This window comes from Squalius cephalus, assembly GCF_949319135.1.
Source record: "Squalius cephalus genome assembly, chromosome: 17".
Classification (NCBI taxonomy): domain Eukaryota; kingdom Metazoa; phylum Chordata; class Actinopteri; order Cypriniformes; family Leuciscidae; genus Squalius; species Squalius cephalus.
In genome coordinates, this window is record NC_137138.1 from 37,143,757 (window position 1) to 37,171,000 (window position 27,244).

Here is a 27,244-nt window from a genome sequence, read left to right on the forward strand (position 1 = left end):
CGTCTCAGTCACGAAATCCAGTGAGAAGCGCGAGCTCGAGTAGAGCATGCGTTTACTCTGATCCATCCGTCTCGGTCACGAAATCCAGTGAGAAGCGCGAGCTCGAGTAGAGCATGTGTTTACTCTGATCCGTCTCAGTCACGAAATCCAGTGAGAAGCGCGAGCTCGAGTAGAGCATGTGTTTACTCTGATCCGTCTCGGTCACGAAATCCAGTGAGAAGCGCGAGCTCGAGTAGAGCATGTGTTTACTCTGATCCGTCTCAGTCACGAAATCCAGTGAGAAGCGCGAGCTCGAGTAGAGCATGTGTTTACTCTGATCCGTCTCGGTCACGAAATCCAGTGAGAAGCGCGAGCTCGAGTAGAGCATGTGTTTACTCTGATCCGTCTCAGTCACGAAATCCAGTGAGAAGCGCGAGCTCGAGTAGAGCATGCGTTTACTCTGATCCATCCGTCTCGGTCACGAAATCCAGTGAGAAGCGCGAGCTCGAGTAGAGCATGTGTTTACTCTGATCCGTCTCAGTCACGAAATCCAGTGAGAAGCGCGAGCTCGAGTAGAGCATGTGTTTACTCTGATCCGTCTCGGTCACGAAATCCAGTGAGAAGCGCGAGCTCGAGTAGAGCATGTGTTTACTCTGATCCGTCTCAGTCACGAAATCCAGTGAGAAGCGCGAGCTCGAGTAGAGCATGCGTTTACTCTGATCCATCCGTCTCGGTCACGAAATCCAGTGAGAAGCGCGAGCTCGAGTAGAGCATGTGTTTACTCTGATCCGTCTCAGTCACGAAATCCAGTGAGAAGCGCGAGCTCGAGTAGAGCATGCGTTTACTCTGATCCGTCTCGGTCACGAAATCCAGTGAGAAGCGCGAGCTCGAGTAGAGCATGTGTTTACTCTGATCCGTCTCAGTCACGAAATCCAGTGAGAAGCGCGAGCTCGAGTAGAGCATGCGTTTACTCTGATCCGTCCGTCTCGGTCACGAAATCCAGTGAGAAGCGCGAGCTCGAGTAGAGCATGCGTTTACTCTGATCCATCCGTCTCGGTCACGAAATCCAGTGAGAAGCGCGAGCTCGAGTAGAGCATGTGTTTACTCTGATCCGTCTCAGTCACGAAATCCAGTGAGAAGCGCGAGCTCGAGTAGAGCATGCGTTTACTCTGATCCGTCCGTCTCGGTCACGAAATCCAGTGAGAAGCGCGAGCTCGAGTAGAGCATGCGTTTACTCTGATCCGTCCGTCTCGGTCACGAAATCCAGTGAGAAGCGCGAGCTCGAGTAGAGCATGCGTTTACTCTGATCCGTCCGTCTCAGTCACGAAATCCAGTGAGAAGCGCGAGCTCGAGTAGAGCATGCGTTTACTCTGATCCGTCCGTCTCAGTCACGAAATCCAGTGAGAAGCGCGAGCTCGAGTAGAGCATGCGTTTACTCTGATCCATCCGTCTCGGTCACGAAATCCAGTGAGAAGCGCGAGCTCGAGTAGAGCATGCGTTTACTCTGATCCATCCGTCTCGGTCACGAAATCCAGTGAGAAGCGCGAGCTCGAGTAGAGCATGCGTTTACTCTGATCCGTCCGTCTCAGTCACGAAATCCAGTGAGAAGCGCGAGCTCGAGTAGAGCATGCGTTTACTCTGATCCATCCGTCTCAGTCACGAAATCCAGTGAGAAGCGCGAGCTCGAGTAGAGCATGCGTTTACTCTGATCCATCCGTCTCGGTCACGAAATCCAGTGAGAAGCGCGAGCTCGAGTAGAGCATGCGTTTACTCTGATCCATCCATCTCGGTCACGAAATCCAGTGAGAAGCGCGAGCTCGAGTAGAGCATGCGTTTACTCTGATCCATCCGTCTCGGTCACGAAATCCAGTGAGAAGCGCGAGCTCGAGTAGAGCATGCGTTTACTCTGATCCATCCGTCTCGGTCACGAAATCCAGTGAGAAGCGCGAGCTCGAGTAGAGCATGCGTTTACTCTGATCCATCCGTCTCAGTCACGAAATCCAGTGAGAAGCGCGAGCTCGAGTAGAGCATGCGTTTACTCTGATCCATCCGTCTCGGTCACGAAATCCAGTGAGAAGCGCGAGCTCGAGTAGAGCATGCGTTTACTCTGATCCATCCATCTCGGTCACGAAATCCAGTGAGAAGCGCGAGCTCGAGTAGAGCATGCGTTTACTCTGATCCATCCGTCTCGGTCACGAAATCCAGTGAGAAGCGCGAGCTCGAGTAGAGCATGCGTTTACTCTGATCCATCCGTCTCAGTCACGAAATCCAGTGAGAAGCGCGAGCTCGAGTAGAGCATGCGTTTACTCTGATCCATCCGTCTCGGTCACGAAATCCAGTGAGAAGCGCGAGCTCGAGTAGAGCATGCGTTTACTCTGATCCATCCATCTCGGTCACGAAATCCAGTGAGAAGCGCGAGATCGAGTAGAGCATGCGTTTACTCTGATCCGTCCGTCTCAGTCACGAAATCCAGTGAGAAGCGCGAGCTCGAGTAGAGCATGTGTTTACTCTGATCCGTCTCAGTCACGAAATCCAGTGAGAAGCGCGAGCTCGAGTAGAGCATGCGTTTACTCTGATCCATCCGTCTCGGTCACGAAATCCAGTGAGAAGCGCGAGCTCGAGTAGAGCATGCGTTTACTCTGATCCATCCGTCTCAGTCACGAAATCCAGTGAGAAGCGCGAGCTCGAGTAGAGCATGTGTTTACTCTGATCCGTCTCAGTCACGAAATCCAGTGAGAAGCGCGAGCTCGAGTAGAGCATGCGTTTACTCTGATCCATCCGTCTCGGTCACGAAATCCAGTGAGAAGCGCGAGCTCGAGTAGAGCATGCGTTTACTCTGATCCATCCGTCTCGGTCACGAAATCCAGTGAGAAGCGCGAGCTCGAGTAGAGCATGCGTTTACTCTGATCCGTCCGTCTCAGTCACGAAATCCAGTGAGAAGCGCGAGCTCGAGTAGAGCATGCGTTTACTCTGATCCATCCGTCTCGGTCACGAAATCCAGTGAGAAGCGCGAGCTCGAGTAGAGCATGCGTTTACTCTGATCCATCCGTCTCGGTCACGAAATCCAGTGAGAAGCGCGAGCTCGAGTAGAGCATGCGTTTACTCTGATCCATCCGTCTCGGTCACGAAATCCAGTGAGAAGCGCGAGCTCGAGTAGAGCATGCGTTTACTCTGATCCGTCCGTCTCAGTCACGAAATCCAGTGAGAAGCGCGAGCTCGAGTAGAGCATGCGTTTACTCTGATCCGTCCGTCTCAGTCACGAAATCCAGTGAGAAGCGCGAGCTCGAGTAGAGCATGCGTTTACTCTGATCCGTCTCAGTCACGAAATCCAGTGAGAAGCGCGAGCTCGAGTAGAGCATGCGTTTACTCTGATCCATCCGTCTCGGTCACGAAATCCAGTGAGAAGCGCGAGCTCGAGTAGAGCATGCGTTTACTCTGATCCATCCGTCTCGGTCACGAAATCCAGTGAGAAGCGCGAGCTCGAGTAGAGCATGCGTTTACTCTGATCCATCCGTCTCAGTCACGAAATCCAGTGAGAAGCGCGAGCTCGAGTAGAGCATGCGTTTACTCTGATCCATCCGTCTCGGTCACGAAATCCAGTGAGAAGCGCGAGCTCGAGTAGAGCATGCGTTTACTCTGATCCATCCATCTCGGTCACGAAATCCAGTGAGAAGCGCGAGATCGAGTAGAGCATGCGTTTACTCTGATCCGTCCGTCTCAGTCACGAAATCCAGTGAGAAGCGCGAGCTCGAGTAGAGCATGTGTTTACTCTGATCCGTCTCAGTCACGAAATCCAGTGAGAAGCGCGAGCTCGAGTAGAGCATGCGTTTACTCTGATCCATCCGTCTCAGTCACGAAATCCAGTGAGAAGCGCGAGCTCGAGTAGAGCATGTGTTTACTCTGATCCGTCTCAGTCACGAAATCCAGTGAGAAGCGCGAGCTCGAGTAGAGCATGTGTTTACTCTGATCCGTCCGTCTCGGTCACGAAATCCAGTGAGAAGCGCGAGCTCGAGTAGAGCATGCGTTTACTCTGATCCATCCGTCTCGGTCACGAAATCCAGTGAGAAGCGCGAGCTCGAGTAGAGCATGCGTTTACTCTGATCCATCCGTCTCAGTCACGAAATCCAGTGAGAAGCGCGAGCTCGAGTAGAGCATGTGTTTACTCTGATCCGTCTCAGTCACGAAATCCAGTGAGAAGCGCGAGCTCGAGTAGAGCATGCGTTTACTCTGATCCATCCGTCTCGGTCACGAAATCCAGTGAGAAGCGCGAGCTCGAGTAGAGCATGCGTTTACTCTGATCCGTCCGTCTCAGTCACGAAATCCAGTGAGAAGCGCGAGCTCGAGTAGAGCATGCGTTTACTCTGATCCGTCCGTCTCAGTCACGAAATCCAGTGAGAAGCGCGAGCTCGAGTAGAGCATGCGTTTACTCTGATCCGTCCGTCTCGGTCACGAAATCCAGTGAGAAGCGCGAGCTTGAGTAGAGCATGCGTTTACTCTGATCCGTCTCGGTCACGAAATCCAGTGAGAAGCGCTTGAGTTCAGCGAAGAATACACAAGTCTCCATGATTTAAACCAGTCTAAAGGCAGATGAAACAGCGCTGACAAACAGCAGAAACACTGTGCACAACGATACAGTCAGAAGGAGTTTCCGTCTACAAATTCCCATCATTTACCATGGATTTACTGTAACGTTAGCCTAGTATCAACTGCACCTGTGCACCATGATATGTGGGATATACATATTGAATTGTATTATATTATTAATGTAGACAATGTAAAGGACTAATGGAATATATAATTACAGTATTTAATAGTGTATTTAGGCTACTGTTTTTCATACAAATACCATAGAAACCATGAAGTTACATTTTGCCATGATAGTGAGGTGCTAACGGCTATCCCTGGTTTCATCTGTGGTTGTCATGATCTAAATGCATGATACTGGATGACCAATGGTTAAGTTTAATAAAACTCAAACAGTCAGAATATTACATTTTACCAAAAAAAAAAAAAAAGAGCACATGCAGAAACTAAGAAACTGTCCAATAAAGATATTTATTTTGTTAAGGAAAAATGACTGTTGAATGAATGTTCAACCTCAGATTTGTGAAATGTTCACCTGTTTGGCAAGAGTGTTTGTCTTGATATGTTCTGACAATAAAGAGTAGTTTAAAACCACAGTTAACGCTCTGGTTTCTACAACTTTTTAATTAGGAGCAAAAATATGCCTTTAAACTTGAAAGAAATAAAGATTTGACTTTTATCGTAATAATTATCGATATCGACTGATATAAAAAAAATTATCGTGATATTTTTTTTTGGCCATATCGCCCAGCCTTAGTTCAAGTACAGGCCAAATATACCTGGGCCCGTATTCATAAAGAATCGTAATGCAAAGAGTAGCTCCTAGTGCCAAAATTCTAAGAAAATTCTTAGAAATGTGGCCGTTTACTCTTAAAATTAAATAAAAAAATCCAAGTAAAGAAAAAAGTACTTCAGAAAGCATCTTAACCCTTAAAATAGGTCTTAAGGTCAAAATTGTAAGGAGTACAGACAAGGACTTTTCAGAGGCTGAAGAGTTTTTTTTTAGCAGATGAGATCATGGCAGAAAGACGAAGGAGAAGAAATGTGTTGCAGACAGTGGATGACAGTGAGTTAATAAGGCGCTATAGATTAGATCGTGCAGGGATCATGTTTGTGACTGATCTTTTTAGAGACACGCTAACATCTTCGACAGCGCAGAAATGCCATAGCACCAGAAATTAAAGTAATCACTACATTACGATATTTGGCAACTGGGAAAATGCAACAATGCAGCAGTGTGTAATGTACACAGTCACAAGTAATTTCAAAGTGAAGGTTAAGAATAGAACCTATACTTAAAATCACTAATTTTTTCCTTCTTGGACAACCAGCCAATCACAGTCTTCAAAAGATTGTGTCATACATAGCAACAGGGTCAGCCCCACCTCCTCACTAAGATGAAAGTTTTTGTCTTTTCCTTGCTCAGAGTTGCTCTCAGATCGGCCCCGAATTGCTCTTAAGCTAAGACTCCTATGTAAAAGTTTTTAAGCTAAATTAAAGGACAAGTTCGGTATTTTACACTTAAAGCCCTGTTTTCAGATCGTTTCTGATGAAATGGAAGAGTTAAGATTGAAATTTGGGCACATGCTGCTGGCCCGAGAATTTTCGGTTTCTGTGGTAGCACCCCCCACCCCCCACCGCAATGGCTGCATAGGTGCACTAAAACAATCTTTTCCAAAATGCATTAAACTTTCGTTTACAAAGACGTGAAACTCAGCGAGTGGTCAGGGGTGTTCACTGATATGGTCACACAAAAATCGCAGCAAAATATGCTTTCCAACAGGTTTTATCGTAGTTTTTGTCCAACTACATTGACTTGTATTGGATGTGCTGTGAGGTACGGTATTACTCCGCCGCTGGAAAGTGTCTATTATTCAAGCTCTCAACGATAGAATATACGGGTGTGAGGCGTTTGGAAAAATAGGTCCACAGTTTTACAATGAATGGTAAAACACCTGTTGGAAAGAATATTTTGCAGCGATTTTTGTGTGAGCATCAGTGAACACCCCTGACCACTCGGTGAGTTTCCCGTCTTTGTAAACGAAAGTTTAATGCTTTTTAGGAAGGATTGTTCAAGTGCACCTATGCAGCCATTGTGGAGGTGGGGAGGGGGGGGGGGGGGTGCTACCACAGAAATCGAAAATTCTCAGGCCAGCAGCATGTGTCCAAATTTCAATCTTAACCGTTCTATTTCATCAGAAACGATCTGAAAACAGGGCTTTAAGTGTAAAATACCGAACTGGTCCTTTAAGAGTTTTCTGAGAGGATTCTTAGAATCTTTATGAATACGGGCCCTGGACTTTTCTCTCAGTATAAATCAAGTAGGCCTACACTGAAGTGTAATTTTAAGTATATTTCTGAGAAGTACATAAAATGTAGACTGAAAGTATACTTTCTTATTTTAAGTTTAAAAGTATACTAAGTGTGAAAAACACCAAGCTTACATTACTGTAGCTACTGCTACTATTCCCCACCAATTCACAAGCACAAGAGAAAAAGTATTTTGTACTTCCATTTAATACCCCTGTAGCTCAAAAAAGTGATTTCGCTACCACCGCTGCACTGCTATCGTGATTTTTCTAATACTAGGGGTGTATACCTTTCCAAAAAACAATGATAGCATTTGCCCCCCCGTTGATACCGATCGACCAAATTTGGGGCCCTGGCTCATGGACTAACTCTTCCCTGTGGATGACCTGTGAAATACTTTCTGGACGATCTGAATTTTCCACATTTAGAATTTTATAAAACTGAATTTGAAGGTCTGAATTTCTTCTTCATCTTGAAAAATTTAATCTGTATTTTTGAGAGTTCAGAACAAAAACAGCTGTTTGAAAATACATGTCTATAAAATTCAGCCATAAAATTTCTTTCATTTCAATTCATTAAATTTAAAATGTTCAATATTTGTTCAAAGAAATCAAAGTCAGAATGACTTTTTGAGTAATTATGAGTCATTAATAATGATTATTATTAAAGAATATAAATTATGAGATTTGCATTTGTTAAATATATTATTTATACTAAACATAATCATTTTGTTTTCAGGGATGACTGAGGTCTTTCTGCAGAAATGCCATCATACAGTGGGCTTAAGAGTCAACAGTTTTTGAGTGTTAAGTTGATAATTATTCTTTTGTTTATTTTTGTGGGTTTTGTTTATTATTGTCATTGTTTTTTTCTATTTTTATGTCAGCTGTATTTATAAATGTCCTATTGGTTTTCATACACAGAAATGTTTGTTTCACTTGACAAATGTGTAAAATACATTCAAAATTAGTAAAAATAAATAAAAAAATTGACTGTGCAAGATAAAGGTGAATGCAAAGATTTTTTTGCATATGACACTTACCTGAAGACGGTATGGAGCCGATAGTGTCACTGGCTTCACTCACTCCCACTGTACTCACTATCCTGTAGCGGATCGAGTGCTGCTTTCCAAACTTCAATCCAGTCAGAGTAAAGAGTTCATCAGATGTGTTTATGATAATCCACTGTGATAATCCAGAATCTGCTCTCTCCTGCTGGTACTCTACTCTGAACCGCACATTTTCTCCAGTTGGGGACTTCTGTAGTTTCAGGACCACACTGCGCTCCAGGACCTTCATCACTATTGGTGGAGGAGGCTTCGACACGGGCTGGAACCGTGTGTCTGTCAGCTTCCCTGATTCATACAGATAGATAGAGGAGCCAGGATTGGAGGCATCAGAGATGGCAGAAATAATGAATCGATATCTCTTTTCATCTTTATTAGCCTCTGAAAAACTTCTGAAAAGAGATAAGTTCTCTCTCATCTTTGAGATGACATCAGGATCGTTGAACCCCTTTCTGACAGATGCTAACATGATAGAAGTGTGTTTTATTCCCACATCTAGCTCTTTAAACTCGTTAGATTCCAGAAACTTCTTCATGGCTGAAAGATACGGGTCTTCATACTTCAGAGATGTGAAGGTCAAGCACACCACAACATCAATATCAGGATTAAAGATGATGGTGTTGAGACTGTTTGAGTCTTCAGTATTGATTCCCTCCAGCCTCTTGGTTTGAGAACTCAAGAGGTTAAGTTCAGCCTTTGCGTGATCTAACCACTGGTTAAGCATGTCAGCAGTAAAGGGGGAGCTGTAGTGGATCTTCAGGATGTCTTCCAATGAATGTTGCTCCATCTCTCCTCCTCGTATAGCAGGCAAAACCTTGGCCACTTCTTTCAGGAGCACCGTTTCGTAAGTGCTAAGAGAGCCCTGAAATAAACTGAGCCTCTCTTTGATGTCTTTGAAAACATTTACCAGAGTTTTTCTGGAGAGGTCGTTGCATGTCCTCTCTACTTCTCCCAGCCCCTCTATTATATCTTCAATGTTGGAAACCAGACTTGTGCCAATTTCTCTCTCCAACTGAGCAGCTTTTGTATCCAGTTTAGAAAGAGGATAGAGCCAGACTTTGATTGGAACTGCACTCTGTGGATTCTCCTTCAGTATAGTGGGGAGCTTCTTGTAAACCTCTAGGGCCTCCATGTAAGTGGTGGGGTTCTGCTCAAGGCGGACGTCACCATAAAATGTGCAGGCAATATTCTCAGCCACATTCCTTTGCGCATCTGTCATTTGTAAAGCTCCTTGTCCCTTAATGGAAAATTGGGGAATCTTCTTGACCATGATATTCAGTTCTCCCTCAATCTCCTGCTTGTCTTCCTCTTCTGTAAATCTCCGATCAAACACCATGACGGCCTGAGCTCCGTATAGTACACCTGTGACTACATGAGTTGCATTTTTCTGGTCAAAGACCTGAGGGTAGGTGATCTGACCCAGATGGCTCATAGTGAGCTGTTTGAATCTTGTGCGTTCGCTGTAATACATTGTCACTCTGGATTGTTGGTTTGAGGATTTGGTGTCACGCAGGAACTTGGCAGATCCTCCCACCTCCACCAGCCCTGCCAAGAAGCTGGCCTTCAGGGAAGCACTCACATCCAGGAGATCGGACTTGCTGGAGAGAGAGTCGGAGCTACTGAACTTCAAATCTGTCATGGACTGTGGACGACTGTCTAAATTTTCTGTCAATGATTTCTCATCCCACAGAGTGACACCTGAAATGAGAAATTACTTTTAGATTTATGTACGAGGAAATGATGTACTGTTGAAGAAACATGCAGGCTTTATAGTATTGTTACACAAGGATTTGTAATGAGTGATGCAAGATTTGATGAAGAGGGGAAACTAAACTTATTTATTTATTTATTTTAGGTTTGTAAAGCACCTGGAATGAAGGTATCCCTGCGGCAGTCATACAGCATACCAGGATACAGAGGTCTTCCTAGAGCTGCCACTTCAATGGTCTGTGATGCCAGGGCTGCAGTAAATAACAAATAAATATTTTGATAATTTCCAGCTATAAAGTGTACCCAGATTAAACATTGTCAGCTTCTATGCCTTTAGCAAGCGCTCTGTGTGAATTTTCTCTGTCTATTTATTGTTGTTTGTCCACAAGCATATTATATATTTAGACAGGATTGATCATGGTCTAGTACATGGGTCACCAAACTAAGGCCCGTGGGCTGACTCAGGCCCGCCACCCCCCTTTGACTGGCCCCCCAGCCCCTCTGCCCCCCACTACTTGAAGCGGCCCTATGAGGCAATCCCCAAAAGTCGTCATGGACGGTACGTACGTCACGGTTTGGTGCATACATTTTCGCGGAGAATACAGGGTATAAAAATAACTAAAACTCGCATGCAATTTAATTAATGTAATGCGGAACTACTGTTAGATACGCGGATTCTTCAGGGACACCTAATCTGTTGCTCCGCCTTAGCTCTGAAGCAGGCTGCGATGTGAAGATTGCTATGCTTGAATATGTTGAGAGAGAGGTGTGGGCGCGATCGAAAAGTCGTAAAGTTTTTACTTATATTTGTGTACATGTGTGTGTGAGTGAGTGTGTGAGGCGCAGCCGCGATCGAACAGTGGAAACATAAAAAACATACTCCGTCATTTAGTTTATGCAGGACATCATTCAAACTGCAAAGTGTTAAAGTTACTGTTAATCAATTTTTTAAGGAAAACAAATATATAAATCTGAAATGTTCAGGTACAATTACCAAACATAAAGGTATTTTTATTAATTGAATTAATAAACTAATTATATAAAACTATTGTCAGTGCACTACAAATAAACTGGTTCTGTGCCTTTACTTTATTAATAAAACTTATTTAAAATAAAATACAAGGTTTAAGACATTTATTTTTCTTTTGGTGGTCCAGCCTGAGACATGCACAAGCCTTCTGCATTTTTGTTTTGCTTTTCCCTCCATTGTACCGAACTCGTACCGAACCGTGATGTCTGAACCGAGGTATGAACCGAAACGTGACTTCTGTGTACCGTTTCCCCCCTAAAAGAGAGTGCAGAGTTCTCAAAGAACAGTGGACCAACGGGTCGGGTCGGCCCGCCAAACCCGACGGGACCCGCGGGTTCGGGCCGGGTTCGGGTCGAAAATATAATCAAATGACTCGGGTCGGGTCGGACCTCGGGCTTAATCTTTTCCGCTCAAAAAAAATAAATAAAACATTTATTAATCATCGCTGCTGTTCACCGTAAAGAAAGTCTGGCTGCTGCGTGCAACGTGCATCATGGAGAGGGGCGGGGGCAGACCTGACGCCGCTGCGTGCACGCCTTTAGCCTGGAGAAGAAGATGGAGTTGGTGAGAAGTAAACTTGCCGCAGGTGAATTCCCCGTCGCTACTACAGCCTATTTATATATTTAAAGTTTATTGTTTCAGTTGTTTGTATTGTTATAAGGTGTGAACATTAAAGGTTGATTTGAATTCCCATCTGCTGGTCATGATAATACGTTTATGAGAGAGAAAAAAAATCCGACGCGGCGTCGGGCCGCGGGCCGGGTTCGGGCAGATGATTCATGTTTATGTGTCGGGTTACATCGGGTCCGGGCTTTAAAAGCCACGGGCCGGGTCGGGTCGGGTTGTAATTTTCAGGCCCGTTGAGAACTCTAACTGGAGACAATAAAGACAGCGAGTGTAACTGCACGATAGCTGATTTTACTGAACAGAACGCAAGGGCAGCTAATGCAGATATGTATACAAAAAGCACTGGCGCAGACAACGTAACAGCGCGCTCTAGTGGCAACACAATATATTACATCTCCCCTTCTTCAGCTTAGTTAAGCCAATTTAAATGGCAGAATAATGACATTAAACAAAGGTACCACACTTGACATACTTCTTTAACTACTCAGGAGCAACGTGTTAATTACCAACAATTGAATGCTATCAACAAAGCAGTTAGGCCTACTGGATTATTTCACTCATGGGCTAATGGGCTACAAATTCAGTCTTTCAGGGGGCTTAACCACTCTGCCATGCTTAGTGATGTAGGGCAGACAGGGCTGGGGTTTATCCACATTCAGGGGTTCATTAGCAGGTGATGCTGAGGTCCCCACTAGGGGAGGAATCAGTTCCTCTTGTTCTGGAAGGGCATCAGGCAACTCCTCCCAAGGCTCATTTTGCATGAGGTGACGGGACTGATTTGCTCTTGCAGTGCTTTTGCGAAGGTGCTGACAGTTCCGGCGGAACTCCACACCACCAGAGTTGACGATGTAAGACCTGGGTGTGCTGCTGTGATGCTGAATGACAACAGCTGGAGACCATTTGGCATGGCCAGGGTAGGGCTGCATTCTGACTTCTTCGCCTGGCACTAGCGCAGGGCGAGTGTGCATCGTCCTGCCTTTGTCATAGTAGTACTTCTGGGAAGCTTTGGACCTATTGAGCAGGTGTCTGATTTTCAAAGAGTTGTAGGCCTTTGGGATAAGCAGTTGTTGAGCTGCAGGGAGTTTGTTTCTGGGTCTTCTGCCCATGAGCAGCTGCGCTGGGGACAACTCTACTGTCTCTAGGGGGGTTGTTCTGTAGTCCAGCAATGCCAAATGTCTGTCTGGAGCTTTGTTCCAAAGCCTTTTCACCGTTTGTACTGCACGCTCGGCCTCTCCATTTGAGTGAGGTGTGTGAGGTGATGATGTGAGATGTGATATGCCATAGCTCTCACAAAAATCTCTGAATTCCTCTGACGCATACTGGGGCCCATTGTCTATTCGTAGGACAGTAGGAATCCCATGACGACTGAACTGTGATTTCAATATTTCAATGGCAGTACGACTTCTCAGATCTTTAAGCTCGTCCACTTCAATGTATCTCGAAAAATAATCCACGAGAAGAATGAAATGTTTGCCATCAAATTCAAAGATGTCTGAAGCCACTAGCTCAAATGGCAGTTCTGGGGTTTCAGTTGGCTTTAGAGGCAGTCTTGGTAGTTTGTTTTGGAACTCTGCACATTTGCTGCAATTCTTCACCACCTCCTCTATCTCTGCGCTCATGCCCGGCCAGTAGAGCACTTCCCGCGCTCTATGCTTGCTTTTCACAATCCCTAAATGAGACTGGTGTACGAGTTTTAACATGTGCTGTCTCATGGTGGGTGGTATTACTATACGCAGCCCTTTGTACACCACTCCATCACATATGGTCAGTTGGCTTTTTGAGTCCCAATATGGCTGAACAGTAGTTGGGGCGTCTCTCCTGTGCTCTGGCCAACCTTGCTGGATGATGTGTTGTAAAGTACTCAGCTCTTTTTTTGTGCATTCCTGAAGCTCAGCATACTTCTCTTCACTTACAGCCACATAGTTCAGCATGGATACACACTCCAAATGTTCCAATTCTGGAGTATTGTGTGACAGTTGCGCCCTGGAAAGTGTGTCGGGCAGCTCCATATCTTTCCCTTTCCTGTACCTGACAGTCAAATCATACCATTGGATGCGCAGGCGCATCCTCTGTATGCGCATGGGGGTGGCAAGCAGTGATTTCTTAAAGATGTCCTCCAGTGGTTTGTGGTCATTATACACAGTGACCGACTTTCCAAAGATGTAGTGATGAAATTTTGTGCATGCATGGACGATAGAAAGCATTTCCTTTTCTATTTGCGCATAGCGGGTCTCGGCGTCGGTCAGAGACCTAGAAGAGAAAGCAACAGGGTGATTGTCCTGCAAAAGCACAGCACCTAATCCACTGCTGCTTGCATCACAGAAAATTTCAACTGGCTCTGATGGGTCAAAGTACTTCAGTACGGGGGGGTGTGAACACAGTTCTTTGAGCCTTGCAAAAGCTCGTTTCTGAGCAGGTTGCCACGCAAACTCCACATTACTTTTCAGGAGCTGACGCAGCGGTGCATCTTCCTCGCTGAGATTTGGTATGAATTTTGATAAATAAGTCACAAACCCCAAAGATTGGCGAACCCCTTCCTTGTCAACAGGTTCTGGCATGCCCCTGACAGCTTGGACCTTGGCTGGGTCAGGCTTCAGACCTTCTGCAGTGAGTAAATGGCCAATATATGGGACTTGGCTCTGGCGAATGCGACACTTATTGAAATTAAGCTTCAGGTTGTAGCTTGTTGCTCTCTCGATGACTTTGCATAGGATTTCATCGTGCATCTTCACAGTGGGGGCCGCAACCAAGATGTCATCCATAATGGCCACTGCTCCCGTAATGCCCTCTAGCATGCCATCCATGATCCTCTGATAGATCTCAGGAGCACATTTGATTCCAAACGGTAGCCTTAACCACCTAAACCTACCAATGGGTGTGTTGAAGGTTGTTAAGAATGATGATTCCTCATCTAACTCGATCTGGAGGAAACCTGACTTGGCATCGAGGACTGAGAATATACGTGCTCCAGGCATAGATGACACAACTTCTTCAACGGTGCGCATGGGGTAATGTTCTCTTTTAATTACCTTATTTAAATCGCTGGGGTCTATGCAAATTCTTAACTTGTCTCCCCGAGAGACCGCCACCATTGAACTGACCCACTCAGTGGGCTGCTCGACTTTTTTTATATAGCCATTTTCCTCCATTTCATGCAGTTTTTTGACAATCTGTCCCTTGAGTGCAGCTGGCTGTCTGCGCACAGGGTGGACAACACCTTTAGCATTGGGCTCTATTTTGATTGTGTACTTCCCTGGTAGAGTCCCTGTGGTCCGTATTAGCTCAGGAAAGTCACGAAGGCCTTGAGGAACAATGTCTTGTTCGAGAATGCCCTCCATAGGCGAGTCAGCCTCAGCTTCAGCTACATTTTGTACAGAGTTCAGCCTTGCTATCAAACCCAAAGCTTCAGCCGTGGCCCCGCTGAGCACACTTTCCTGTGCAATATCCACAATTTCAAACTCTGCATCAGTGACACACTGTTTATAGTGCACTGATAAATCTACAGCAGCGACTGGTTTGAGCTTATGATTGGAGTAGGAACGCAACAGCTTTTTAGAACGCTTTAATTCACCCGTGTGCACAAGTTGCTGGTAGCTGTCAAGAGTCAAAGTGTTACACTTGGCACCAGTATCTATCTTGAACTGGACTCTCTGTGAAAGTATCATCAAATGCACTGACCATTTGTCCACAGTTAATGCAGCTGCTGGATGGACAACTTCTGTTATGCTAATGTTCAGTATTTCATCATCAGACTAGTGATGTCCGGTTCGTGAACGAATCGTTCTTTTGAACCGGTTCTTTTTAGTGAACTGGTCGAACCAGTACACTAAATCGGACTGAATCGTTCGAAACAGTTCGCGTCTTGCGTCAGCACTGATCCACAACAAGTTACTAAAGTTACTCACTTTCGGACATGCTGAGTCCTGACAGTCCCTTCGACTCAAAATAAACCAATATCCCGGAGTAGGCATATTTGTTAACTCCAGTAAATCCAACAGTTCACTGAACTGAGACATGTTGTGCTGAGAGAAGTGATGAGCACGAGCAGTTGATACTGAGCATGCGCGCACTACCGAACGTACAGGTACAGCGGTTCTCGGATCACCAGTACAGAACCGAGAACCGTTTCTTTCGGACACGTTCGATACGGAGAACCGATGAGCTGATGAGCTGAGCATGCGTGCAATTTTTTCAGAGGGACGAAGTGTAACAAAATAAAACATGTTAGAAACATGTTTATCACATAGGCTACTGCCTTACTGTATTATTTTAAAGATTGGAAACAATGAATGGATTGTAAAACTAAACATTTATTATTATAATAAAACATTTTCTGGAACAGATCGTTTAATTTCTAGTTGATATACATTTTTGACGTAAACTCTTGCCTAGGTTTTAAAGGGTGCAAAGTGAATGTTTATAATGTGTTAATCAAAACATAACGTATTAAACATACTGGAGATATGCATCAAGTTTTTAGTTTTGTCGACTGAATAAGGCTATAGCCTAGGTTTCAGTAGTTCTCAGCTCACACACAGGCATACGGTTCTCGAGTCAAGAACTGGTTGTTGCAGCAGTTCTCGGATCACCAGTACAGAACCGAGAACTGTTTCTTTCGGACACGTTCGATACAGAGAACCGATGAGCTGGAGAGACTGTGCATGCGCGATCGCACCGTCTCTGAACCGAACTTTCTTTTGGCCAACTGATGCTGTGTTTATACTGTCTATGTGCTGTGCTGATACTTGAGCACGGGTGAACCAAGGACTTGAATGAGGGGCCGAATTCGGCGAAATGTAAGTTTATTTAATTACAAATAAAATAAAAATGATGAAGACCAGTTTATTCACTTTAAGACATGTAAAACATCCGAGTTTGCGCATCGCCTTAGGCCTACTACATGGTTCATTCTCAAAACGTAAAAGAAACTTAGATGATTATGAAGATGAGTACTATTATTTAACTGAAGTTATGATTACAAATGCCTTTATTTGAATGTATATTTATCCGCCGGGATGATAGAATTGACGTCATTACGTGATGACGTAAAAGAACTGGTGAACCGGTTTTTTGAACCGGTTCATTGAAACGAACTGTCCGAAAGAACCGGTTCGCGGAAAAGAACCGGACTTCCCATCACTACATCAGACTCCTCCAGCGCTTCAACATTCAGTGTGTGAACAGCACGTTTACGGCACACTGCCATCCAGTGGTTGGGCTTGTGGCTGTAAGAGCACGTTGAGCCCTTGGCTGGACATTTGCCCTCGTTCCATTTGTGATCGGGATGTTTACCGCAGCTAGCACAGAAAGCTGATGGTTTTGACTGAGTGAACTTGCGATCTGGATAGCGTGTTTTTCTGCTTTGGCCAGAAGGCTTAGGTTGAACACGTTCTGCGACAGTGGACACCTGAGAGCATGTGGCATCATCTCTGACTATTTTCAATTGTTTCTGAGACATCTCATACTGTTGAGGGATTTCAATAGCCTTGGCTAGTGTCAATTCCTCTCCTTTGTCTAATAGTCTCTCTTGCACTCGTTTTTCACGCACACCCGCGATAATTGCGTCAATCAACATGTCGTCAGGGTCTGCATATGCGCAATCCATTAACAGTAGCCGTAAATCTTTAATGAAATGGTCGAAACTCTCACTTGTGTCTTGTTTCCTCTGCTTAAAACGATGACGAGCTATCCTCTTATTCTTCCTTGGTCTGATATATTTCTCAAATTTGTCTAACACCTTTTTGGGATCTTCTTTCTCACCTTCAGCCCAGTTGACCGTTTTGTAAATTTCTCTGCCTTGACCGCCAATCCACGTACCCAGCCAGCCGGCTTGCTGCTTTGCAGTTAGTTCGGATAGTGGTCCATCAAAAACAAACGTGACATGGCTCCGAAAACGGTCGAATTCCTGGTATAAATCTGCAGCCTCCCAGTCAATCTTTGGGTGCTCAAATTGTGGGGAAGCCATGTTACACTTCTGACACCATGTAAGATACTGGAGACAATAAAGACAGCGAGTGTAACTGCACGATAGCTGATTTTACTGAACAGAACGCAAGGGCAGCTAATGCAGATATGTATACAAAAAGCACTGGCGCAGACAACGTAACAGCGCGCTCTAGTGGGAACACAATATATTACAGACCAACGATTATTTGTGAAGAATAACTTTAATTAAAACAATGTGTGAAGACTCAATTACAACTTTTGCAAACCACTAGTAAAGATAAACAAATATGTGCCAGGAATCAAGTGTTATATAGTAGTGGGGATGGCTGTGCCAGGCTAGTAATCTCTACTACACAATGAGGCCTGCTGGTGGTCATTTTGGTCTGGGTCATACAATTCTATGTTCAATAGCTGACCCGGCCCCCCATCACAATCAGGAACGATAATGTGGCCCCCAGAGAAAAAAGTTTGGTGACCCCTGGTCTGACAGTGTTCATTCATAAATGTGTAAAATATGCACAGATCGAGAGTTTTATCTCTGCTCCTGTTGGCTTTCTTCTCGAGGGAAGAAGGTCAATAAAGATTCTTTGGCAAAGATTCTGTGACTCGGTCTTGGATTGCATGTGTAGCGCGTAGATCACAGGGCTACAATACGAATCTAGTGGTTCAGATCTCAGGTTTGCCAAGGCAATGTGTAGATTATGTGTCTGCAATACATGCGTAGGTGACTGAGCAGACGGGGATTTCCATTTGTCTCTTTTTCCTATGATTGGTCACATATTTACTCATTTCATGAATGAGACCCAGTCACGGAAAGTAGGGACACAAGTCAGTTCTGGGGCATTTTGAGTTATTCACATATTCTGTATACTAGAAAGTGTAGTATTCAAGCTTTCCAATGATAGGTTACACATGGAAATCTGATAATATTTGGAGAAGTTGTGGCCATTTGAAGGTAGGCACTCAAAAAAACTGAAATGGCAGAAATCTGCTTCTAAAGATTGGAGAGTTCTCACCCTTCTGGGAATGACAATAGGGCTCATTTACATCTCATTTAGATAAGTCATACCCCCTGTAAAGCTCCCCATCTCCCCCTCCCCCTGAATGTACCAATTAGGGCTGTTTTCGACTAAGGATTTTCATAGTCGAATCTGATTCGTTAGATTTTGCCGTAGTCGACTGATAGTAGAACCTTTTTTTTTTTTTCTTTCTTTTTTTTTAGATAGCAGCTAGATTTTTTCCATTTCAAACAAAAGAGCTAAAAAACACATATATATCACACATATATCATAACATTTCATAAACATGAGGAGCAATATGAGAGAGAAATTTGGTGATGGTTGTTTAGGTACATTAAACCACGTAAAGCTTTTTCACGCCCATGAGAACCGCGTGGAGTCAACTCACAGCCGCTCCGCTGCCCTGCTGAAAATGTGAAGCAGAAACGCTTAATATCAGATAACGTCCATAATAATTGGACTCTGGGTTCGATTTTTTGACCATTTTCAGTGGTTATGAGGAGCAATATGAGAGGGAAATTTGGTAATCGTTTAAACAACGTAAAGCTTTTTAACGCACATGAGAACCGTGTGGAGTCAGCTTTTTAACGCACATGAGAACCGTGTGGAGTCAACTCACAGCCGCTCCGCAGCCCTGCTGAAAATGTGAAGCAGAAACGCCTAATATCAGATAACGTCCATAATAATTGGACTCTGGGTTCGATTTTTTTTTTTACCATTTTAAGTGGTTATGAGGAGCAACATGAGAGGGGAATTTGGTAATCATTGTTTAGGTACATTAAACCACGTAAAGCTTTTTAACGCACATGAGAACCGTGTGGAGTCAACTCACAGCCGCTCCGCAGCCCTGCTGAAAATGTGAAGCAGATTTTTGAATACATTTTTATTTATTTACATTAGTAAGCTACAGGACATCATCTTTCAAAACATGACCTGAAAAAAATAAATAAAAATGGTACCCAGCCCTTCTGAAAATGCGAATGCGTCTCTGTCCCCAGCACATTTCAAACCAAACTGACGCCCATGTATTCGACTATGAGGTTCATAGTCGAATCAGACCTCTCCGAATCGAATCGTCGAATCATCGACTATTAGAAGTCAGCCCTAGTACCAATTCTACAAATTCTCTAAATAAAACATCTCCAGTTAACTGGCAGAGCATTCATTTCGTTTGTTTTTTTAATCAAGTGATCAAAGTGCTCGTTGCCGCTGCGATCAGTGGCGCAGATAGTGTTTACTCGTGTGGCTCGCACACACACTGCATTGTCTTCACTCGACGCACGCTTCAATCCGTTGCGTTGCGGATACTCTCTATTCGTTCTGTTGAAATAACAAAATAATTCAAATGTTTGCGTGTTCCTTCTTGATATACAACCACTGATGAACATAATCGTTTTGATGAGAGAAAAAAAAACTATACTAAAAATAAAAAAAACTATACAAGGGGGGATTTGAACTATCAACCTCTGACACGGCTGGCGAAAGCTCTACGAATGTACCAATCATATATACGTTAATTACATAGGCGGATCTATGTATTGGCACTGACAACATGTAACATGTACATGTACTACATCTCATTAAACGACAAATTAAACCCCATGTAACCTACTATTTAAATCGATTGCTGGACATCGTAATGTTATTGGCGTTCATCTTCATTGAATTTTGAAATCAGATAGAGCTGGCCAGAGTGCTGCATAATAAGTAGCCACGCCGGCTTATTCAGTATGGAAATACACACCGACAATGACACGCCCCTACTGCGTGCTAAAATCTCCAAAAAACAAGCCGATTTCAAAATCAAAATGTACGCTTTTAAATATACCAATACTGCTATCTCAAACATGGAGAGGCTTCTTCGTGATCTCAACTAACAGATTCTGCAAAGAAAAAGAAAATCACCAATTTTGAAAAAAAAAAACGCTTCTTTCTCATTTTGCTCGAAAGTTGTGCTGCCGACTTGTGTCCCTGGTTTCCATGACGGGTCACATATGTGAGTGATTTGCGCGTAAAGAGACATTCCCGAAAATTCTTCTCCTGATTCACAAATACTTCATAAACGTCAGATTTGATAGTGAAATGTGTGTGTGGGTTAATGAATTCCAATCAGTCGTAAATGGGATGCGCGTGCACACTCAATCTTAATTACCATAAATCCCGCCCATTAAAACTGACTGACAACTATATATTCGTCATATTCGTATATATTCATCGATTGCTCCTGTCTGCCTCGCTGCCTGCTGTGAGTGTTTGTTTGCTTCGGTGCTGTAAGCTCCGTTTTAGCCTTGTATTTCTTTGTTTTGAACCATCATTTACTACCATTTCTAGTTGTTTATACTTCTACATTTTACCCAACATCTCAGATTAACCTGACATCGCTAGCTTCCGTTACTAGTACTACTAGCACAACACGCTAGTAATTTGCTAGCCTGTTTTCTCTCGTGCGTCTGCGCATTTGAGTAAAAAGTAAAAAGCTAAGGTGAGTAAGAATCAGTCAATAAACACGGTGAGTAATGTCTTGTCCTGTTATTGTCACCTGCACTTCATGTCACATGTTTAGCATAGCCTTCTCTGTCGGCAATATAGGATTTATATGTGATAAATGTAAGGAGACAGTTAGGTTGACAGAGAAGATTTCAGAATTAGAAACACGCATCCAAACTTTAATTCAGGATAGTTAGAGTGCTAGAGATTTAAATACTGCCTTGGATGCGCCTAGCATAGTGAACTCTTTACATGAGTCGGTTCTGGCTGAGGTAGAGCCTGCGCAGCCGGGCAAATGGGTGACAGTGAGGGATCGCTCTAGTCGCGGATCTAAAAACCACTCTTCCGTTCAGTGAAACACCCACTGAGAATCATTGTGTCCTAGTTATTGGCGATTCTATTACATGGAACGTGAAAATAGAGACACCAACCACCATAGTCACATGTTTGCCGGGAGCCAGAGCGCCTGACATCAAAGCAAATTTAAAAGTGCTGGCTAATGCTAATCGTAAATTCTCTAAGATCATTATTCATGTCGGCACTATTGATGTTCGACTCCGCCAGTCGGAGATCACCAAAATTAATATTAAAGAGGTGTGTGAATTTGCAAGTACGATAGCACTGTAATTTGCTCTGGCCCCCTTCCTGTTCGCAGGAGTGATGAGATAGTTAGTAGATTGTGTTCTCTTAACGGTTGGCTGTCTAATTGGTTTCCGCTTAATAATATAGAATTCATAGACAATTGGAAAAGTTTTTGGGGCAAACCTGACCTGTTGAAAAGAGATGGTATTCATCCCTCCTGGGATGGTGCTGCTCTTCTCTCTAGTAATATGGCACATAGTCTTAGAGCTCAAACATGACAATCTGGGGCTCAGGTCAGGAAGCAGACAGACTGGCTAAACCGACCGTCTGCTAGCGGCCTCAGGTCACCAAGGTCACATAAAGCCTCTTTCACCTAGATATCATCATATAGAGACTGTGTCTGTTCCCCGAACTTGGAAATCCAAAAAAAAAAAACGTTTAAACCCATCTAAGGTTAAAAATTTAATTGATGTTCAACAAATAAAAAACAGCTATAATACAGATGAGCAAATGCTAAAGCTTGGGTTGCTGAATATTCAATCGCTTACTTTAAAAGCACTCGTTGTTAACGATATGATTTCAGATAATAACCTAGATGTGCTGTGTTTGACAGAAACCTGGCTAAAACCAAACGATTACATTACTTTAAATGAATCAACCCCGCAAGATTACTGTTATAAACATGAGCCTCGTCTGAAACGCAAAGGGGGAGGTGTTGCTGTAATTTATAGTAATAGTTTCAAAACCACTAAGAAATCAAGTTTTAAATATAATTCTTTTGAAGCATTGGTGCTTAATGTAAAATATATAGTGTAAACAATAAATCACGTTTGAGATTTGTGCTGGCTACTGTATACAGGCCACCAGGGCACCATACAGACTTTATCAAAGAATTTGCGGACTTTCTATCAGAATTAATATTGGCTGCAGATAAAGTACTAATTGTTGGTGATTTTAATATACACATCGATAATGAAAAAGATGCATTGGGATTGGCATTTAAAGACATTCTTAACTCTATTTGAGTTAGACAACACGTGTCAGGACCTACTCATCGTCGTAATCATACTCTAGATCTAACATTGTAGTCTCCCTGAGGAAAAATTGTATTCATTCGTTGCTATAGAAGAGGAAGAATTTACTAAACTCATTAAATCATTAAACTCGCTTGTTTTATCCAGACTTGACTATTGTAACTCTCTCCTGGCTGGTCTTCCAGCTTGCACAGTCTAACCTCTGCAACTGATCCAGAACGCCGCAGCTAGAGCAGTCTTTAATGAACCGAAGAGAGCAAACGTCACTCCTCTCCTCACTAAACTGCACTGGTTGCCAGTTGCTGCTCGCATCAAATTCAAGTCACTGACGTTTGCCTACAGAACAACCACTGGTTCTGCTCCCTTTTACTTTAACTCTTTACTTCAGACTTATGTGTCATCCAGGAACTTGCGCTCTGCAAGTGAACGGCGTCTAATGGTGCCATCTCAAAGAGGCACAAAGTCTCTTTCTCGGACCTTTACCTTGACTGTTCCCTGCTGGTGGAATGATCTGCCTAACCCTAACCAGAGTGGCTGATTCCTTAGGTACTTTTAAGAAACGGCTGAAGACGCTTCTTTTTCGACAGCACTTGATCCAGTAATACTAACACTTTCTCTACTACTCTTTTCTATTCTGTTCTATAACAAAAAAAATAAAAAAATAATTGCGTTAGACTTAACTGAGAGGGGTCATAGCACTTGCATTTTTGTTGTCCTTCTGTTAGTTTAACTGCTTCTATTGTTCTCATTTGTAAGTCGCTTTGGATAAAAGTGTCACGAGTGAAGCCTTGCAGTGTGTGGGAATTGTTTCTGCTGTTCACTCGCAGTCACAGCTGTCCATTAACCTCTCCTCTGCCGGAGCCCTGTGAAGGTACAGCTGCATTAACCTCTTCTCTGCCTGAACCTGCTGTATTGGTGAGACACCATTTTAACCTCCTCTCTGCCTGAACCTGCTGCATTGGTGCTGAGATGCGCAAAGAGAACGCTGAAGAAGAGAACGCGGAAACTGTGAATTATGTTCATTCCTCTCTCTGTCTGAAGGTGCTGAGAAACACGAAGAGAACGCTGAAGAGGCTTTCTTTTAAGATTGTTTTTATTATTTAATAAAGAGTTGTTTATTTTTGAAACCTGTGTCTGCCTTTTCCCTTCGTGTCCACGGCCAGCTCCTCAGGGGCGGCATGCAAGCAAAGGGGCGGGCGGCCCGCTGGCGCCCCACCCCGACCTGTGACAAAAGCGTCTGCTAAATGAAGAAATGTAAATGTAAATCATCTAAATCTACAACATGTATGTTAGACCCTATACCAACTAAGCTACTGAAAGAGATGCTTCCAGAGGTCATAGATCCTCTTCTTAATATCATTAATTCGTATTTGTCACTAGGATACGTACCAAAAACCTTTAAGCTGGCTATGATTAAACCGCTTGTTAAAAAAACGCAACTTGATCCTACAGAATTATCAATCAATCAATCAACTTTTATTTATATAGCACAATAAAAGCAACAGTAGTTGGCCATTGTGCTGTACAACAGGATAAATAAATATCTTAAAAACAGAAACCGACCGCAAAACAAATGATAAAGGGAGTTTACATCAGAACCACCAATTTGATAATTCAACATTAAAATCAAGGACAATTGTAAGCCTGTGAAAACAGGTAGGTTTCTGAATTAGTCAATTACAGGCCGATCTCGAATCTACCTTTTCTGTCAAAGATACTCGAAAAGGCAGTATCCTCACAACTGTGTTTCTTTTTAGAAAGAAATGATATCTGCGAGGATTTCCAGTCAGGATTTAGACCGTACCATAGTACCGAGACTGCTCTCGTTAGAGTCACAAATGATTTGCTCTTATCATCTAATCGTGTTTTTATCTCTCTATTAGTGTTACTCGATCTTAGTGCTGCTTTTGACACCATTGACCACAACGCTCTTTTAAATAGATTAGAACATTATTGGCATTACGGGAAATGCACTAGCATGGTTTAAATCATACTTATCTGACTGTTATCAGTTTGTAGCAGTAAATGATGAGATGTCTCATCGATCACAAGTTCAGTATGGCGTACCACAAGGCTCAGTACTAGGACCGCTGCTGTTAACTCTGTACATGCTACCATTAGGAGATATCATTAGGAAACATGGCATTAGCTTTCACTGTTATGCTGACGATACTCAGCTGTATATTTCTTCAAAACCTAACGAAACTTATCAATTCACATAATTAACAGAATGCATAGCGGATATAAAAAATTGGATGACTTGTAATTTCCTACTTCTAAATTCTGAAAAAACAGAGTTTCTAATTATTGGACAAAAAACTTCCTCACGTAATAATCTAGAATACTGTCTAACACTCGATGGCTGCTCTGTTAAGTCTTCGTCGTTGGTTATGAACCTGGATGTGCTCTTTGATACCAATCTTTCATTTGAAAGTCACGTGTCTAGTATCTGTAAAACTGCATTTTTCCATCTTAAAAATATATCTAAATTACGTCATATGCTCTCATTGACAAATGCAGAACAATTAGTTCATGCGTTCATGACCTCAAGGCTAGATTATTGTAATGCTCTACTGGGTGGTTGCCCTGCACACTTAATAGGATTTATTCACCCAAGGTTAATACTAATCCAGAGATCCTAATATCCCTAGATTCTCACAAGGCATTTGATAGAATTGAATATGCTTATCTACTAACAACACTTAGAAGGTTTGGGTTTCGCCCCATGTTCTATTCAGGATTAAAATTATTTATACCAGCCCTCAAGCATTTATTCGAACGAACAGTATAAAATACATATGCTTTCCGCTTTTCAGGGGGACAAGGCCCTCTTGCCCTCTTTCTTATGGAGCTTAAAATATGACAATATGATTTGAATTTGAATTGTGTAAATTTTAATTATTTACAAGTGAAATCTAACAAAATTGAATTTTAGGTGGTAAGTTTAAAGGGGGTGAAATGCTATTTCATGCATACTGAGTTTTTTACACTGTTAAAGAGTTGGATTCCGATGCTAAACATAGATAAAGTTTAAAAAAATAAATTGTACGTTTGAAGGAGTATTTCTGTACCAAAAAAGTTTATCACAAGTTTCGGAAAGTTTTTTTTTTTTCGAGTATGGGCCTGTGTGACGTCAGATGGGGCGGAAGGGCACTTCTCCCGGAAGAGCGCGGGAACGCGCGCACTCGTAGACCAGAGAGAGAAGAGAACCAAAGCAGTACCTCATCAAAACGCTCTGCTCGGCTTTAGGGAATTCAATGTCACCAAAGAAGTGGGTTTTTGGTTGCCAGGGCAAGACAACCATGCACAGATTCCCAAAGAACCCGGCGTTAAGGGACCAGTGGATGGAGTTTTTCCAGAGCATCAACGGAGTTGTGCAAGTGTTCTTGTTTGTTCCCTGCATTTCGACGGATTTGCAGATCTAATGCTTAAGGATGGAGCAGTCCTGATAAAGGTTCGCGGCCGTGCGTTGGAACCGCAGGCAGTGAGTAAAACTGCTTCAAATGTCTTTGTGTGTTGTTGTTAGCTCGGCGCGTTAGCACACAGCTTTAGCTCCGCCCACACGGCCCACCTCCAGCCGCTTGTTTTTTTCCGGAAAGACTCGGTACAGCCTATCTTTCTTTTAAAAATATAATAAAACTAAAGACTTTTTGGAGATATGAAGGATGCAATACTACTCTATAGGTACTCAAGATTAACATGAGATTGACTGAAAATTAGTGTTTCACCCCCCCCTTTAAATAGTTCTGAATTAGATTTTTTTTAAACGAATATTGAAGATTTGAAATGTATCAAATTGAAATGTTTTTATGGCTGAAATTTATAGACATGTATTTTTTTAAAGAAATGGACATATTTTTAAAGAAATGGACATAGTTTTAAAGAAATGGAGTCAAGTGTGTTAAGGACCTTTTTAAAGACGGTGTGTTTATTTCATTTCAGCAACTAAGGGGGATCTCAAAATCTGCTCTCAGTCCAATTCCTTAAGGTATCTATAGTTTCATGAAAAAACATTTCTCTCCTTCTTTGAACAAGCCAGAGGGTGGCTGGTGAAGGGTTACAAATTTTAAGAATCTATTTCAGATATGCTTCCTTACATAACATCACAGTAAAGAATACTAATTTTAGCATTTGAGGTTTTGATTTAGATTCCAATATAGACTGAAAAAGTTTAGCAGCGGTTATGGTGATTATATCTAGAGATTCCGGCCAGTCCTGTTTCTCTAAATGAGTCGGTTCCTGAGACTCTCACCCTTTGTCCTTATGCATTTCCTGACCAGTAAGCTCAATGTACAGCTGTGCTTTTGTCACTGTGGTCATGTGAAGGTATGGGTAATACCGTCAGGCTGATTGGATCTGTCTCTCTTGAGCAAGCCGGATAACCTGCCAAACTGGTTTTGAATTGATTGAATCAAATCATGCCTATGCTTTGTCTTGATTTGTCTCCCCCTCTATGTAATCCCTCCCCCTGGGAATGTATATAAAAATACCATGTAAAGTTCCCTTATGCCAAGTTCAGACTGCACAATTTTCAAAGTAGTCGGGTCACTGTTCTTTTCACACTGCGTGACTATCTGGGGTAACATTCAGTTGCTGGTGTGTTCACACTGCACGATGCATCGGCGACAGGAGGTTTCACTCTGCATGACTTTCAGGAGGAAGAATCGCCGACAACTCCTGTCTGGCCCGCAAACTACGTTTCACAACCAAACACACGCGAGAAGTGATAAGGAAATAGCGCAAAATCCTGTGTGCGTAAGACCGCAGTTCTCGCACGAGACTGAAATTGTTATTAAAATTATAACCTGCAAGAAGCTTGCGATCCAAATAGTCTGTGCACTGATTTGCAGCGAACAGGAGAAAAAGAAAA

The 27,244-nt window shown here is 43.2% G+C and overlaps 1 protein-coding gene across 6 annotated transcripts in view; it reads right to left on the reverse strand.

Annotated features, from left to right (window-relative positions):
* LOC307174564 (uncharacterized protein) overlaps nt 1-27,244 on the reverse strand; it is a 215,002-nt gene that overhangs the window by 110,567 nt on the left and 77,191 nt on the right. For all 6 annotated transcript variants that reach the window (XM_079898453.1, XM_079898455.1, XM_079898452.1 and 3 more), the window contains 2 exons: nt 9,808-9,900; nt 7,916-9,637 (listed from right to left, as the gene is read on the reverse strand). In XM_079898453.1, coding sequence (XP_079754579.1) covers nt 7,916-9,637; nt 9,808-9,900 — 1,815 coding nt within the window. The remainder of the gene's footprint in view (nt 1-7,915; nt 9,638-9,807; nt 9,901-27,244) is intronic.